The 13402-nt window shown below is 44.8% G+C and overlaps 1 protein-coding gene across 6 annotated transcripts in view; it reads left to right on the top strand.

Annotated features, from left to right (window-relative positions):
* spega (striated muscle enriched protein kinase a) overlaps positions 1-13221 on the top strand; it is a 49508-nt gene extending 36287 nt beyond the window's left edge. For 5 of the 6 annotated variants that reach the window (XM_048234367.1, XM_048234366.1, XM_048234369.1 and 2 more), the window contains 17 exons: positions 135-307; positions 410-436; positions 628-780; positions 894-936; positions 1026-1094; positions 1214-3686; positions 3905-4051; positions 4607-4723; positions 4928-5095; positions 5589-5711; positions 6025-6186; positions 6463-7267; positions 7762-8001; positions 8454-8677; positions 9097-9172; positions 9458-9607; positions 10676-13221. In XM_048234367.1, coding sequence (XP_048090324.1) covers positions 135-307; positions 410-436; positions 628-780; positions 894-936; positions 1026-1094; positions 1214-3686; positions 3905-4051; positions 4607-4723; positions 4928-5095; positions 5589-5711; positions 6025-6186; positions 6463-7267; positions 7762-8001; positions 8454-8677; positions 9097-9172; positions 9458-9607; positions 10676-10907 — 5382 coding nt within the window. In that variant the 3' untranslated portion in view covers positions 10908-13221. The remainder of the gene's footprint in view (positions 1-134; positions 308-409; positions 437-627; positions 781-893; positions 937-1025; positions 1095-1213; positions 3687-3904; positions 4052-4606; positions 4724-4927; positions 5096-5588; positions 5712-6024; positions 6187-6462; positions 7268-7761; positions 8002-8453; positions 8678-9096; positions 9173-9457; positions 9608-10675) is intronic. The other variant, XM_048234371.1, reaches the window with a different exon arrangement.
* Positions 13222-13402: the final 181 nt, after the last annotated feature.

Genomic DNA, 13402 nt, shown 5'->3' with positions numbered 1-13402 from the left:
TGTCTGTGGACTACTGCAACAACTGCATCAACAATATAGGAATGAAAATCAGAGTGGTCTAGGGCCATTTGGACTCAAAGTTGCCATTTAGGGCCATTTGGACTCAAAGTTGCCATTTTTCTCCTTCCTCACAGCCAGAGAACATTCTCATGGCTGATCGTAACAGTGACCAGATTCGAATCTGTGATTTTGGCAGCGCTTTGAAGCTCACTCCCAACGACCCACAGTACAGCAAGTATGGCACTCCAGAATTTGTTGCTCCGGAGATTGTGAGCCAAACACCCATCTCCAAGGCAACAGATATCTGGTAAGACATTTAATCCATCTGACACAGTCCCACACTACATTAGTCACCTCCAAAAGGTGTTTTTTATTTCTCGATTCTAATGCAATCCATCTCTCTCCGCAGGCCCATCGGAGTTATAGCCTATTTATGGTACGTTAATTATTGTTGTGTCATTGGTTTATATGCCCTTTTTACAAAATCAATATTGAATTTCCTGCCAAACGAAAAAATCAAATTAGTGTGTGCACATAATACCAATCCGTCTCAGTAATCACTACACAGCCAAAGCCACAGCAAAATGTCGATACAAGGATTTACTGAGAGGTTGCGTAATCTTGTAGCCTCACAGGTGTGTCCCCGTTTGCGGCGGAGAATGACCGTGAAACACTACTCAACATCAGGAACTACAATGTGGCTTTCGAGGAGAGCATGTTTGCTGATTTGTGCAGAGAAGCCAAAGGATTTGTCATCAAGCTGCTGGTGTTAGACAGGCTGTGAGTCTGTTTATTAATGAATCAAATTTTAATGAATTATGTTCGAGTAATTAACCTTTTTTTTTCAAATTGTTTCTTCCTCTTAAATTTCTAATCATCCTTTCATTTCCTAGGAGACCAGACACAGCTGAGGGTCTTCGGCATCCTTGGTTTAAGGTAGATATGTTGAAATATGTATGCTGCTCTGATTTATTGACATCAATCCAATTATTTGCAAGCTAAATTAGATTTTCTATCCTTTGAAGACCTTGACTAAGGGGAAGAGTATCAGTACAGCATTACATAAACAGGTCCTGGCAAGAAGAAAGTGGCAGGTGAGAAAGTGGATGCTGCTTGAGTCATATTAATTTGTGCTCACTCAAGGAGAGATTTAATTTACAGACTTTTCTTGCTTGTGCTAAAGCAATTTCTTTCTTTTTTATTTCTTGTTTAGAGGTCACTCATCAGCTACAAGTCCAAAATGGTGATGAGAGCCATCCCTGAGCTGCTGGATGACTCCTCCAAGCACACATCTATTGCTGTGTCCAGACATCTCAAGGAGAGTTCGCCACCACCATCGTCCTCCTCCGACTCTGATGGGGAAATCGATGAACTTCCCTTTATCCCCATGCCTATGAATATGGTGTTCTCTGGCTCCAGGATGTCCCTCACTGAGATCACAGGGGAGGACGATGTTTCGGATGGTGTCGTACCGGCCAAAGGGAACCATCACAGTGTGGAACCGATGGAGTGTGAGCCCTCAGTGCCTGGGAAAGATGGGGAGTCTGAAGAGGTGGGTACGGAAGGGGAGAAGCCCAGGAAGCCTCTTCAGAGAGGGTCGAGTGTGGAGGCTGAGGAGGCACGGATCAAGTCCAGGAGGGCAACAATGCGCAGAGGTAGCTCAGCCGACAGTGCCCTGCTCCTTCACGTCTCACCAGAAGAGGGCGCTACAGCAGAGGAGGCTGAGGAAGGCAGCTGTAGCCTTAAAAAGGCCGTCTCCATGGAGCTCCCGAGACGGAGCCCAAGTCCAGGCCCGGGCAAGCTGAGCCAGGAGGACTACGCCCTGAAACTGGAGCTGATGAGGCAGAGGCTCCTCCGAGGTGGATCCGTGGACAAGAAGATGAGCGGGTTACGCGGCCCTCTGCTGGAGACGCTAGGGGTGGACGACGAAAGACGGACGTCGTCCCTCGACCGCAACCTGCGCAGGGCAAGGATGGGCGGAATGACGAGGGCATCCTCGACAGAGAGTCCCTCAGAGGGCTCCCCAAAGACGAAGGTGTTTCGTAAGAGCGCCTCGTTTAGTCAAGTTGACCCTGAAGCCACTCCACTGCACAGACGCTTTGGAGCGCCGCTGGAGATCCCTAACACTCAGACAGGCCGGAAGGGAGAGCAGAAGCTGCATGAAGCCGTATCTATGTCTGTCCTTACTGAGCAAACTAGACTAGAGTCAAGGCCTGAGTCTCCCACTGAGATTAACTCTGTACCACCCACTCCTGACCCGGAACAGCAGGAAAGGAAACAGGAAGAAAGGTGGATTCTGGGAAATGAGAAGATGGATGAGGAACAACAAGATGGGACAACAATCTCTGAATTTTCCCCTCAAAGTCATGAGGAGGACAATGTATCCCTGTCCTCATATTCAGCAGTGAAAGATTCTAGATCTGTAGTTTCTCCTATGATTAAATCTGAAAGCAGCAGTAGGAGAGAGAGTGTTGTGTCAAAATCTGAAGAGGTTTCCAGCTCAAATGAAGGTGAAGGAAAGTCAGAAGTTGAGTCGTCTGCATCAACTCCCACTGAGAAGAAAAAATCGGCCTATGCTGATGTGATGCAAACCATCACTGGGTTGCAACCCAATGGAAAGCAGCCTCACGTCCCTACCGCCACCCACTCACGGACTCGCTCCAACCCTGAAACTATCCTCCTACCTGAGCATCCTGCCGTCTTCGCCAAAGTGGCCACGCCATTTGCTCCCATTCTCAGAACCGACATCAAGGACATTGACTCAGAGGAGGTTTTCGAGGCGAGGTTCAAAAAGCGTGAGTCATCTTTAACTCGCGGCCTAAAGCGCCTGACTAGGACTAAGTCGGAGGAGAAGTCTCCGGTCATGCCTCGCAAGCTGGGCGAGGAGATCTATAGACCTGGGCCCACCGGGGCTCCTCTGGAGATGGTGTCCAGAGGACTTCAGGAGAAATCCAAGTCAGTCCAGGACCTCAGGGAGGTGGACAAGGACCTTGGCTTGATCGGCAGGTTCTCCATGCGGGCAAAGAAGTCGTCTCTCGCTCCCAAGAAGGAGGAGAAGCCAAAGGACGAGTCAAAGGACGAATCGGCTAGCAAACGCAGGGTGTCCTGGGCTCTGGGTCGCAGCAAGTCCGAGGATAAAAAAGCGACGGAGCCCATCAAGACAGAAGAGGAAGTGAAAGCAAAGAAGGATGTCTCGGAGAGAGATAAGCAGAAGGTTCCAGACTCACCTGTTTTTGCCATGAGGCGCAGGTTTGAGTCAAAGGTGGCAGGCATTTCGGAGAAAATACGCAGTCGATCGGAGGAAAGGAAGGAAACAAAAACCCTGAAACCAACACAACCAGATGGCGACGCATCTGAAGCTCCTACGGAAGAAACGAAACCAGATCAGAAGAAGGTCGATGAGTCGCCAGTTCTGGCCATGAAGAAGAAGTTTGAAGCCAAGGTTGCTGGGATCTCCATGAAACTGCGAAGCCAGTCTGAAGATAGGGAGGTGGAGACCGAGCCGAAGCCAGAGGGCAAGAGAACACCTCTTCTGTCCCGTCTTCGACATTCCCAGTCGGAGGGTACGAGTCTGAAGAAGATGGACATCCCTGAAAACCAGCTTGCTGAACAAACGGGCAAATTAGGTGGCAACGAGTCGGTGGAATCCACCAACAGTGCGCAGGCTGACTTGAAATCTTCTCAGAGTAAGCAGGGCCATTTTGACACAACCTTAAATGCTCTTGTACAGAGATACTGAGTATGAGTTTCGTATATTGCAGTTATATAAGTCCATAAATATTTTAAACATATTAAAGTGGCAATGCTGTCTACAATGATTTGATGGTAACAATGATGTTATGCAACACTGACAACCACTGCTCAGGGTAACATAATTATCCATTACGAACTCTGTTCGTTATAGCACCAGAGAATGACCGCCGCTCCAGATGGGATCGATGGGGTCTGTCAAGAGGCAAGAGAGGCAAAAGCCCCGGCCAGCTAAGCACTGCATCATCTGTCTCCAAGGAAGAGGAAGCTAAAAATCAGGAGTACACGCGCTCTTCTTCAGGTACTGTATGTGAGGAATGATTAGTTGTGCCTTATCATTTGTTTAATGTGAAGAAAACTTGCACAGTCAAGTAGTAGGAGGAGAAAAGGTATTCAATTAATTAAATCTGTCTGTGAGGGATAGAAAATGAAAATGAATTAAGTTGAGTTCAGTATCTCAACTGCCTCTTTCTTGCCAATGAAAAAAAACTCTCTGCTGTACAGGATTTTCATGTTTGCATTATGTGCATTTATTCATTAAGCTGATGTTTTATCTAAAGTTTTACTTTTGCACAATGCACTGTAGCTTGAATTTCAATGCTCACTTACAAATGAGGACTGACATTCAGAGCAAATGCAGACCTTACAGTAGCGTAACAATACATACAGTACAATACAACCTTTATATAACCAGAGGATGATGCAGAAGAAGTAATCAAGTGACAAACGAGGTTGCCGCTCTCTGTCACATAGCTGCACACACCATCTCTCTTGATTTCTTACAGAAGAGCTAATGTATGATTTTTGAGATCCTCTTTTGTATTTTGATCAATAAGATGATTGCTTTCATTTCCAGACTTCCCTCCGGTTTTCCACATTAAGTTAAGGGATCACATACTTCTGGAGGGTGACCCAGTGACGCTCAGCTGTCTTCCTGCTGGGAACCCATTACCAAAGGTCATCTGGATGAAGGGTAGGAACATGACTAACCATTCCATAGCACAACAATACTATTTCTCTCTGTAGAAATAACCCGATATTGAAATGAGTCAATGCAAGATTCAGTCCATGAAATATTTAATATCATTCTCTATGTTATTAAAATGGGCTGGAATTCACAAAAATGATTTTACACTGACTTACTTAATAAGATGATTTGTAAAATCTATTTTTCCAGATAAGAAACCATTGGATATTGACAGTAGGATGAACCTGATGTCCAGTCCAGATGGCAGACAACTTCTGATGATCCTGAACACTACCAAGAAGGATGCCGGCCTGTACGAGTGTGTGGCCACCAACCCACTAGCATCGGCCACTAGCTCCTGCACCATCTCCCTGGCCTGTGAGTCCCTAACTGTACTCCAGACGCAGGGTTTTTCAGCACAGACACATTTGAACGTCCCCCATGCATCATTTCAAAATCAAATCTCTTGTGGAATAAAATAATCCGATCAGGTTTCGATATTAGATTTGAGTCAAATTGAATTTTAAGGATATAACATTTGCAGAGGCACAGAGAGACTCAAATCACTTCCCATTAGACACTGACAAGAAGCCACTTACAAGAAGCCCTGCTTTATTTGATTCATTTATTGTATTTCTGCAGTAGAATTGGCATCTCTTCTTTTTAGTTTTCCTACTCCACATTTCATATAATATTTTCATGAAAGAATAATACAAGAAGCAAACTAAATTATTTATAATCCTCCTGATTCAAACTTTGGGGGCTTATTTAAGTGTCACGTCATATTTGTTCCAGCAACGGCTACTTTGGTTTTGTTCCTTAAAAGGTTTTTGGTAAAGTACTCCATGTGCTCTCTGTTCGCCTCCTTAAGGTGTCCCAAAGCGACCTGGAACGCCAGAGGTTCCTCAGACGTACAACAACACGGCTCTGGTGCTGTGGAAACCGGCGGACACCAAACCTCCATGCACGTACTCACTCGAGAGAAGGACAGAGGGTAAGCTTCCGTCATAAACTCTGAGCTCCGCGTTACCCTTGCTCTTTAAAATCCCATCAAGTCTCTGGAAACACTTCTATTCATTGGAAAATAAATGTCAGTATAAATGTTAGGCTTTTGATTTTATTACTACCCAAAATGTTTCATGAGACACCGCAGTCGTTGCCTGTAGGGTTTTTATTGTGTTCTTGGACCTTTGGACACTAGTTTCTCCACATAAAAGAACAAATGGAAACCACATTTATTTATTGTACTAAATACTGTACAATCATTGCTTCAATAACTCACATCAAAGACATTTTCCGTCTGACAGGTGAAACAAACTGGCTCATAGTTGCTACGGGTTTGATGGACTGTTACCACAATGTGACAGAACTGCCCACCGGCAACACCCTAAGGTTTAGAGTGGCCTGTGTCAACAAGGCAGGCCAGGGACCATACAGCAACACCTCTGGGAAAGTGTGCCTAGGCACAGGTACTGAAACTATGAAAATATATAGATATGAAAATATCACAAAACATGCACTTTAACAATACATACTGAATATAAATGTGGATATGGATTGTTTATGAGCCATAGATTACCCACTGAATTGAAAAAAAGTTTTTCATTATATTGCATTATATGGTAGGGAGTGCAATGCATTCACTAAGCTCAATAAATTTGTACACACTCCCCCTCTCCTACCTGTGATTGCATTTCTAAATGTCACCCTTGAATTGAAAAATTATTTGTCCTCATCCATGACAGGGAGGAGTGTGTTCACTAAGCCGGTGAAAGGGAAAGCCACCTCACAGTCTCCTGCGGCAGATGTCCCCGCTCCACCTCCAGGCGCTGCTATGGCAACCTGCTCCGTCGTCGTCCAGCGCAGTAAATCCGTGCCTGCCGTGTCCCCATCCTCACTGCCACAGGCTCTCCCAGCACCCTTCCCTACCGCTCAGATCCCTGTCCAGATCCCGTCCCGCGCGGCCACAGCGAGCCCCACCACGCCACCCGTGGTCACTCCTCTTCCTGCCCCGTCCTCTGCCACCAGAACCCCTCATGTCTGGCCGCCCCGCAGAGCTTCTGATGCCCAGTCACCCACTAACATTCCTCACGTGCAGAGACAGACAGCTCTGCCAGCTAATAGCGCGACAAACACAGCACTAGTCACACCCGCTCCCCAATCGCCACCCGTGGTGAAACCCATAGCGCCTTTGGTCCTGCCAAAACCGAAGAGTCCTGTGAATGTAGTGCCACCCATCACTCAAACCCCACCAGTGCCCCAGCCTGTGCCCACCACCACCAGCTCCCCTTGTGCCACCATGCCTCTACCCTGCAGACCCATCTCCCCAGTGCCCTCGTATGTGCCAACCACCACCGCGCGCGTGGCACCTACTCCTGTCTCTCCCTCTGTAGTGTTGGTAAGCAGCATGAGCCCCTTCGGAGAGGGGCCAACTACTCCCACCCCTCTCACCCCCACAGGCCAAGTGAACCCCTCCACAAAGGCCAGTGAGTCCAGCCTGAGGCAAGGGGTGCCTCAGAAACCTTACACCTTCTTGGATGAAAAGACAAGGTATAGAGCTGCTTACTATTTCCATCCTTATCTCATAGTGTAATTCTCATTAAATATACTGTAGGAAGCTTTGGTTCAGCCAGTAGCTACCAGTGGCTTAAGAAGTATTTACAGGATTTACAGAAACTACTTACAGGACTTCAGGTCATAGGTTAGATTCTTCCACAATTAATTTTAGATGGAAGTGTGAAAGTGAAAGTAAATGCCTTTGGCAGAGAAGCTCAGACCTTCTGCCTCATACAGAGATTATGTGCAGTGTGCAGAGGCAGACAGGAAGTGAGTGGGAGAGAGAGATGGGGTGGGATCGGGAAATGACCCGGGTCGGACTCGAACGCAGGTCCCCGTGGGCACTTGGACCCGGACGTGGTATGGGCGCTGTGGCCAGTTGTGCCACAGCGCCCCCCCAGTTTAGTCACGTTTAACTAGCGCCCCCCAGTGTTGTCATGTTTAACTAATGCCCCCAAGTGTTTAACTCTTCTTAACTGTTTTGTCAGAGGTCGGTTTGGGGTGATCCGTGAGTGCCGTGAGAACGCCACGGGGAAAATGTTCACGGCTAAGATCGTGTCGTACGAGCAGGACACCAAACAGCAGGTGGTGCAGGAGTACCAGACTCTCAAGTCGCTGCACAACGACAGGATCATGGCTCTCCACGAGGCCTACGTCACCCCACGCTACCTGGTGCTCATCACCGAAAACTGCACAGGGAAGGAGATCCTCTACAGTCTCATTGACAGGTTGGTGTGTGTGTGTGTGTGTGTTTCTCTCTCTCTCTCTCTCTCTGTGTGTCTGTGTGTGTGTGTGTGTGTGTGTGTGTGTGTGTGTGTGTGTGTGTGTGTGTGTGTGTGTGTGTATACTGTGTGTGTGTATACTGTATGTGTGTGTGTGTGTGTGTGTGTGTGTGTGTGTGTGTGTGTGTGTGTGTGTGTGTGTATGTGTGTGTATACTGTGTGTGTGTGTGTGTGTGTGTGTGTGTGTGTGTGTGTGTGTGTGTGTGTGTGTGTGTATACTGTATGTGTGTGTGTGTGTGTGTGTGTGTGTGTGTGTGTGTCTGTCTGTGTGTGCGCATATCTGCATTTTTTATATTGTGCACACATTATGCACATTTAGAGACTGACAGACTGAGAGACTTACATTGTTATGACAGACATTGTATTCTGCATGACCTCTTTGTCATGCGCTCCTGTAGGTTCCGCTACTCTGAGGATGATATTGTGCAGTATCTGGTAGGCATCCTGCAGGGTTTGGAGTACCTGCACAGCCGGCGAATTCTTCATCTTGACATCAAACCGGACAACATCATGGTCACCAATATGAACGTCATTAAGATCGTAGACTTGGGCAGTGCTCAGAGTTTTAATCCCCTCACACTCAGAACCTATAGCAGAGACCTAGCAACCTTAGAGTTCTCTGGTAAGCTGTGTGTCAGAGACATAAATAATGTTACATTAATGGTGTGTTTATGCTAACGACTGCACTTCACATTAATGATCTCTTCAATAACATGACATCATGTGAATAAAACAGACCTCAACACTATCTAGTATTTAGTGTTGCTAAATGCCATTGTTAATGCTTGTGTTTATTATGACAATTAATGCATGCAGTTAATGGTCATTTATCCCTGATTTACTAATGCCAGTTGCATAGAAAATGCATTGAAACAGCTGAAAATGCTGATGAAATGTTTGCATAGTTATAGAAGACACAGAAGTGCTAGTTTTTTGTATAACCACCACCACCTGCTATGACTCACCAGTAGGTACTGTACCCAAACAGACACTTTTGGAGGGGGTGTGTGTCATGAGCTGCCATGTTGTTTCTCTCTGCAGCTCCTGAGCTGCTGAAAGGTGACGTGGTGGGGCCTCCAGCAGACATGTGGGGCGTGGGAGTACTTGTCTACATCATGTGAGTCACAAAACAGAGTGAAAAAGAAGCAAGTTATACAAAGGAAAGTAGAAAGTTATACAAGACTGTATGAAATGAGTTTCTCGGTATACCACTTAGATTGTTAAACTCATTTACAATGCAATTAATCACACATTAGTTACTATTTTGCAACAACAAATGTGCTGACAAAATCCTTCTGGTGTTTAACTGGATGCACTGTAGTTTTTAATACATTACCTGTAGGCATTGCAGTTTTTCATGGAATTACATTGTATGAGGGTTGTCACTCATATTTTTGTTCAGGCTGAGTGGAAGACTACCCTTCCAGGAAAAGGACCCAAAGCAGACTGAGACCAAAATACTGGCAGCCAAGTTTGACGCCACAAAGCTGTACCCAAATGTGTCCCAAAGTGCCTCCGCCTTCCTGAAGAAGACTCTCAATGGCTATCCCTGGTGAGAGAACACAACAGATCTAATAGTGTAAAAGGCCGATGTCTGATAAGGCTGAGAATACCATTACCAGTGCCATATACGGGAATATAATATAATCAGCCACAATTAAGATTAAGTATGGTGGGTGGACACCTGGTTAACACTACAATTTTGTGTGCAATTTCTACAGTAGTGCATTGTTTTTATAAGATGTGTGGGGACTTTGTCTTAGGTGTAGGACTACATCTATCTACATACATGAAATAAATATAGCATTATTTATTGCTTATGTAAGTGCACTGTAATAAATGTTTTTACGTTTAGGTACGTGATTACCATAGTATATGTAATGTCATATTTGGAATTGATGGTAACATGAAGGTCAAGTTTCAGTTTAGGTTTAAATCATTCTAGTATCTGTGGCCGGATGGAAGCAGTGTGAAAAATGGATTCAGGGGCTGGTCCATGTTTTTTGCTATTGTACGTGCTAAGTGAGTGATGGCTGTGTCATTTCTGTCTGACAGGCTGAGAGTGGGGGTGGGGAGGGTGATTATCTTGGAGACAATGTGTGCAATTTTAATGAGTTTGTTTTCACTGGTGACAGTTCAAATGCTAAAGAAGCAGGGAAAAAAGATGGGTGGAATTGTGCTTTTGTGGAGCAGCAGCAAGAGGTGGGGGGCCAACAGACAGAGCTGTGGGTTTCAGTAAACCTGTTGGTGTTTGGGTTTGTGTTTGTATCAGTAAACCTGTTGGTGTTTGTTTCAGTAAACCTGTTTGTGTTTGTGTTTGTTTCAGTAAACCTGTTGGTGTTTGTTTCAGTAAACCTATTTGTGTTTGTGTTTGTTTCAGTAAACCTATTTGTGTTTGTGTTTGTTTCAGTAAACCTGTTGGTGTTTGTGTTTGTGTTTGTTTCAGTAAACCTGTTTGTGTTTGTTTCAGTAAACCTGTTTGTGTTTGTGTTTGTTTCAGTAAACCTATTTGTGTTTGTGTTTGTTTCAGTAAACCTGTTGGTGTTTGTGTTAGTTTCAGTAAACCTGTTGGTGTTTGTGTTTGTTTCAGTAAACCTTTTGGTGTTTGTCTGTCCCTCAGGTCGCGGCCCACCACGAAGGACTGCTTCTCCCACGGCTGGCTGCAGGACTCCTACCTGATGAAGCTGCGCCGGCAGACGCTCACCTTCACCACGGCACGCCTCAAGGAGTTCCTGGGGGAGCACCAGAGGCGCCGCGTGGAGGCCGCCACCAAGCACAAGGTCCTCCTGCGAGCCTACCAGAGCGGGCCGCCGTCCCCCGCCTCCTCCTCCACCACACCCGTCACCCAGTGACCAGAGCTCTCGTCTGGGGTGTGTGAGCGGCTCTCTCCCCCTCCAACCCTTCAACCCTCTGGGTCTTACAGAGTACAGTGGGGACTGGAGAGGCTCAAGCAGGCTAGGCTGGGCCCAGCTGCAGAGACTCCTATGTGTGAGACGGCAGTGTCAGCCCCCTAGAGCTGAGATAGAGAGAGAAAAAAAGAGAGAGAGAGAGAGAGAGAGAGAGAGAGAGAGAGAGAGAGAGAGAGAGAGAGAGAGACGACGACGGAGATGGCTGACAACCGAAATACAGATCAAACCAAGATGGATTTGAGCAGGAGTAATGGATTGCTTGTACTGGACCATCTAATTAGCTAAGTGTTCATTCTGATAGAGGAGTCTGCAGTTTTATGACTTCCCTTTAGTCATCCGAATCTTCTTTTTTTTTTCTTTTTTTTTTTGAAGATGAAGTAAAGGTTTGATCGGAGCAAAGCCGGCACATTTAATTCATTTCCTTGGCTGGCTCGCTATCAAAAGGCAACCCAAGCAGGATGTAATTAATGTTTTTAAATAACGGTACAGCTGTTGGCTTATAAGTCATGTCAGAAATTTTGACTATGTAAGCGATATATCACTATTCAAATCAATGCTGACTTCAAAGACCCTTTTGAATAGATCTTGATCGATAAAATGTATTAATGCGTGATCCACATTGTACTCAACTCAACTCTGGCACAACAGGTGATTTTGGACCTTAGCGACTGGTTAGAGACTAATACTGTACTTGACGTTACGCTGCTATGTGTTGTGTAAGAATTTCAGTTGCAGAAACCCACCATATGTTTACTTCCCTAATTATTTGCACCTTTTTGGTGAATATGTAATATACCTTTTAATATTTACAAACTGCACTCTCGTGTGCCACTGAGCTCATTTTGGATGTTGTGAACAGCTTCCTGGATGTTGCAGCAACACTTGGTGACATTTGTAACGGCCTTGTTTAAATACTCTTAATTTTACAGTTTGTACATGATTTTGAGTGTTTTTGATAGAGACATGTTTCTATGGACAGAAGATTATTGGATACTACAGGAGAGCCAGTGGTTGTTCTCTTGTACACATTTCTCCTGACCGTTACACAGCTAAAGGCCAATGCCCACTGGCGACGACATTCTCGTCTATGGATTTGACACTTAAGAGATAGAATCATTTTCTAAACGGTGGCGTTACTTGACGCCAGTGGGCGTTGGCCTTAACAGAGTTGATTCCTCAAAGGTGTCATCAAGTACCAAAATCAGCCACTGACTAGACTAGAGAAAAAATTCTCCAGTCAAGGAAAAGGTAATAAACTTTCATGTCAAAAAATGATTTTCCAAGCACACTTAACATCAGATTGAGACACAGAGATGACACTGACCGTGCAGTGTTTTACTAGACATGCAAACATGGGTGAAGCAAAATGTAGATATTTTCAATATGGAAAAGCCTTGTGTATTGTCATAGGTTTGCATAGGGTACTTTGTAGGTGGTCCTTCATGGAGAGTTATCATTATATTGTCATGTGATTCACATACAGTGGTGTATTCTTATCTAATGGAAGCTGCTAATACCACACATTGAATGCAGTTATTAATGTGAATAAAATAACTCGTAGACAATGCTGTTGTTAATTGTTTGTTAATATAAAACAATGCATTGAATAATGTTAATGAAGGGATTCTAGATGGTGGTAAGATAAGTTATTAACGTAAAACCATCAACTTCAGTATTTTACCAGACTCCTGGTGGTAGCAATTTACATAAATTGCTAGTGTGAGGATAAGAATCATATTATCAGAACCTTTACATGCTGTCATTATGGTAGAGAGAGTGTGCCTGTTCTAGTATGTAGACCTTAGGATTTGCCCGAAGTGGCCCCAGTGGTTCAAAAGCAGTCAATATGTAGTGCTGAGTTCAACTCAATTTATTGTTGGAGACACTATCGGTGTGTTTGTGAATAAGGACCCGCGTGCAAATCATGTTGTGTAATGCAGAGACCTTAGTTAAGATTCTGAATGAACTGCTCGGTCCAGTTTGGTCAAGAGTTGTAGAAAGTGTAATTTTGATAAGAATGTGCCATGCTCTTCTCTGTGTTTTTGTGCATACAGTATCTATCACATATAGGCTTTTCACTCTGATTCTCTTTGGAAAGAAAAGCTGTTCTCTAGCAAAAACTATTCTTGTGATGTATAACACAATGTATTATAAAGACACAAAGGAAATATAGATGCTTTTTTGAAACGCACCTGGATGTACTTTTGTTTTCAAGTTCTTATCAAATAAAACATTTGCATAAAAACATCACCATTTACTTATGGAGTGAAATGGAGTATAGATTGGAGTTTAGAGTTGAATTTGCGGAACTATGATGTCTGAGAAATTACTGTGTAATTCCGTAAATTGACAGCGGTTTTCCTGAGACCTGATGCCTTTTCATCCGAGGTCTGACACCTGACTCTGACAGCTGAGAATGTCCTAAAATGGACACCGTA

The sequence above is a fragment of the Alosa alosa genome, chromosome 23 (assembly GCF_017589495.1).
Source record: "Alosa alosa isolate M-15738 ecotype Scorff River chromosome 23, AALO_Geno_1.1, whole genome shotgun sequence".
Classification (NCBI taxonomy): domain Eukaryota; kingdom Metazoa; phylum Chordata; class Actinopteri; order Clupeiformes; family Clupeidae; genus Alosa; species Alosa alosa.
Note: the sequence above shows the minus strand (reverse complement) of the source record. Positions and strands in the feature narration are given on the sequence as shown.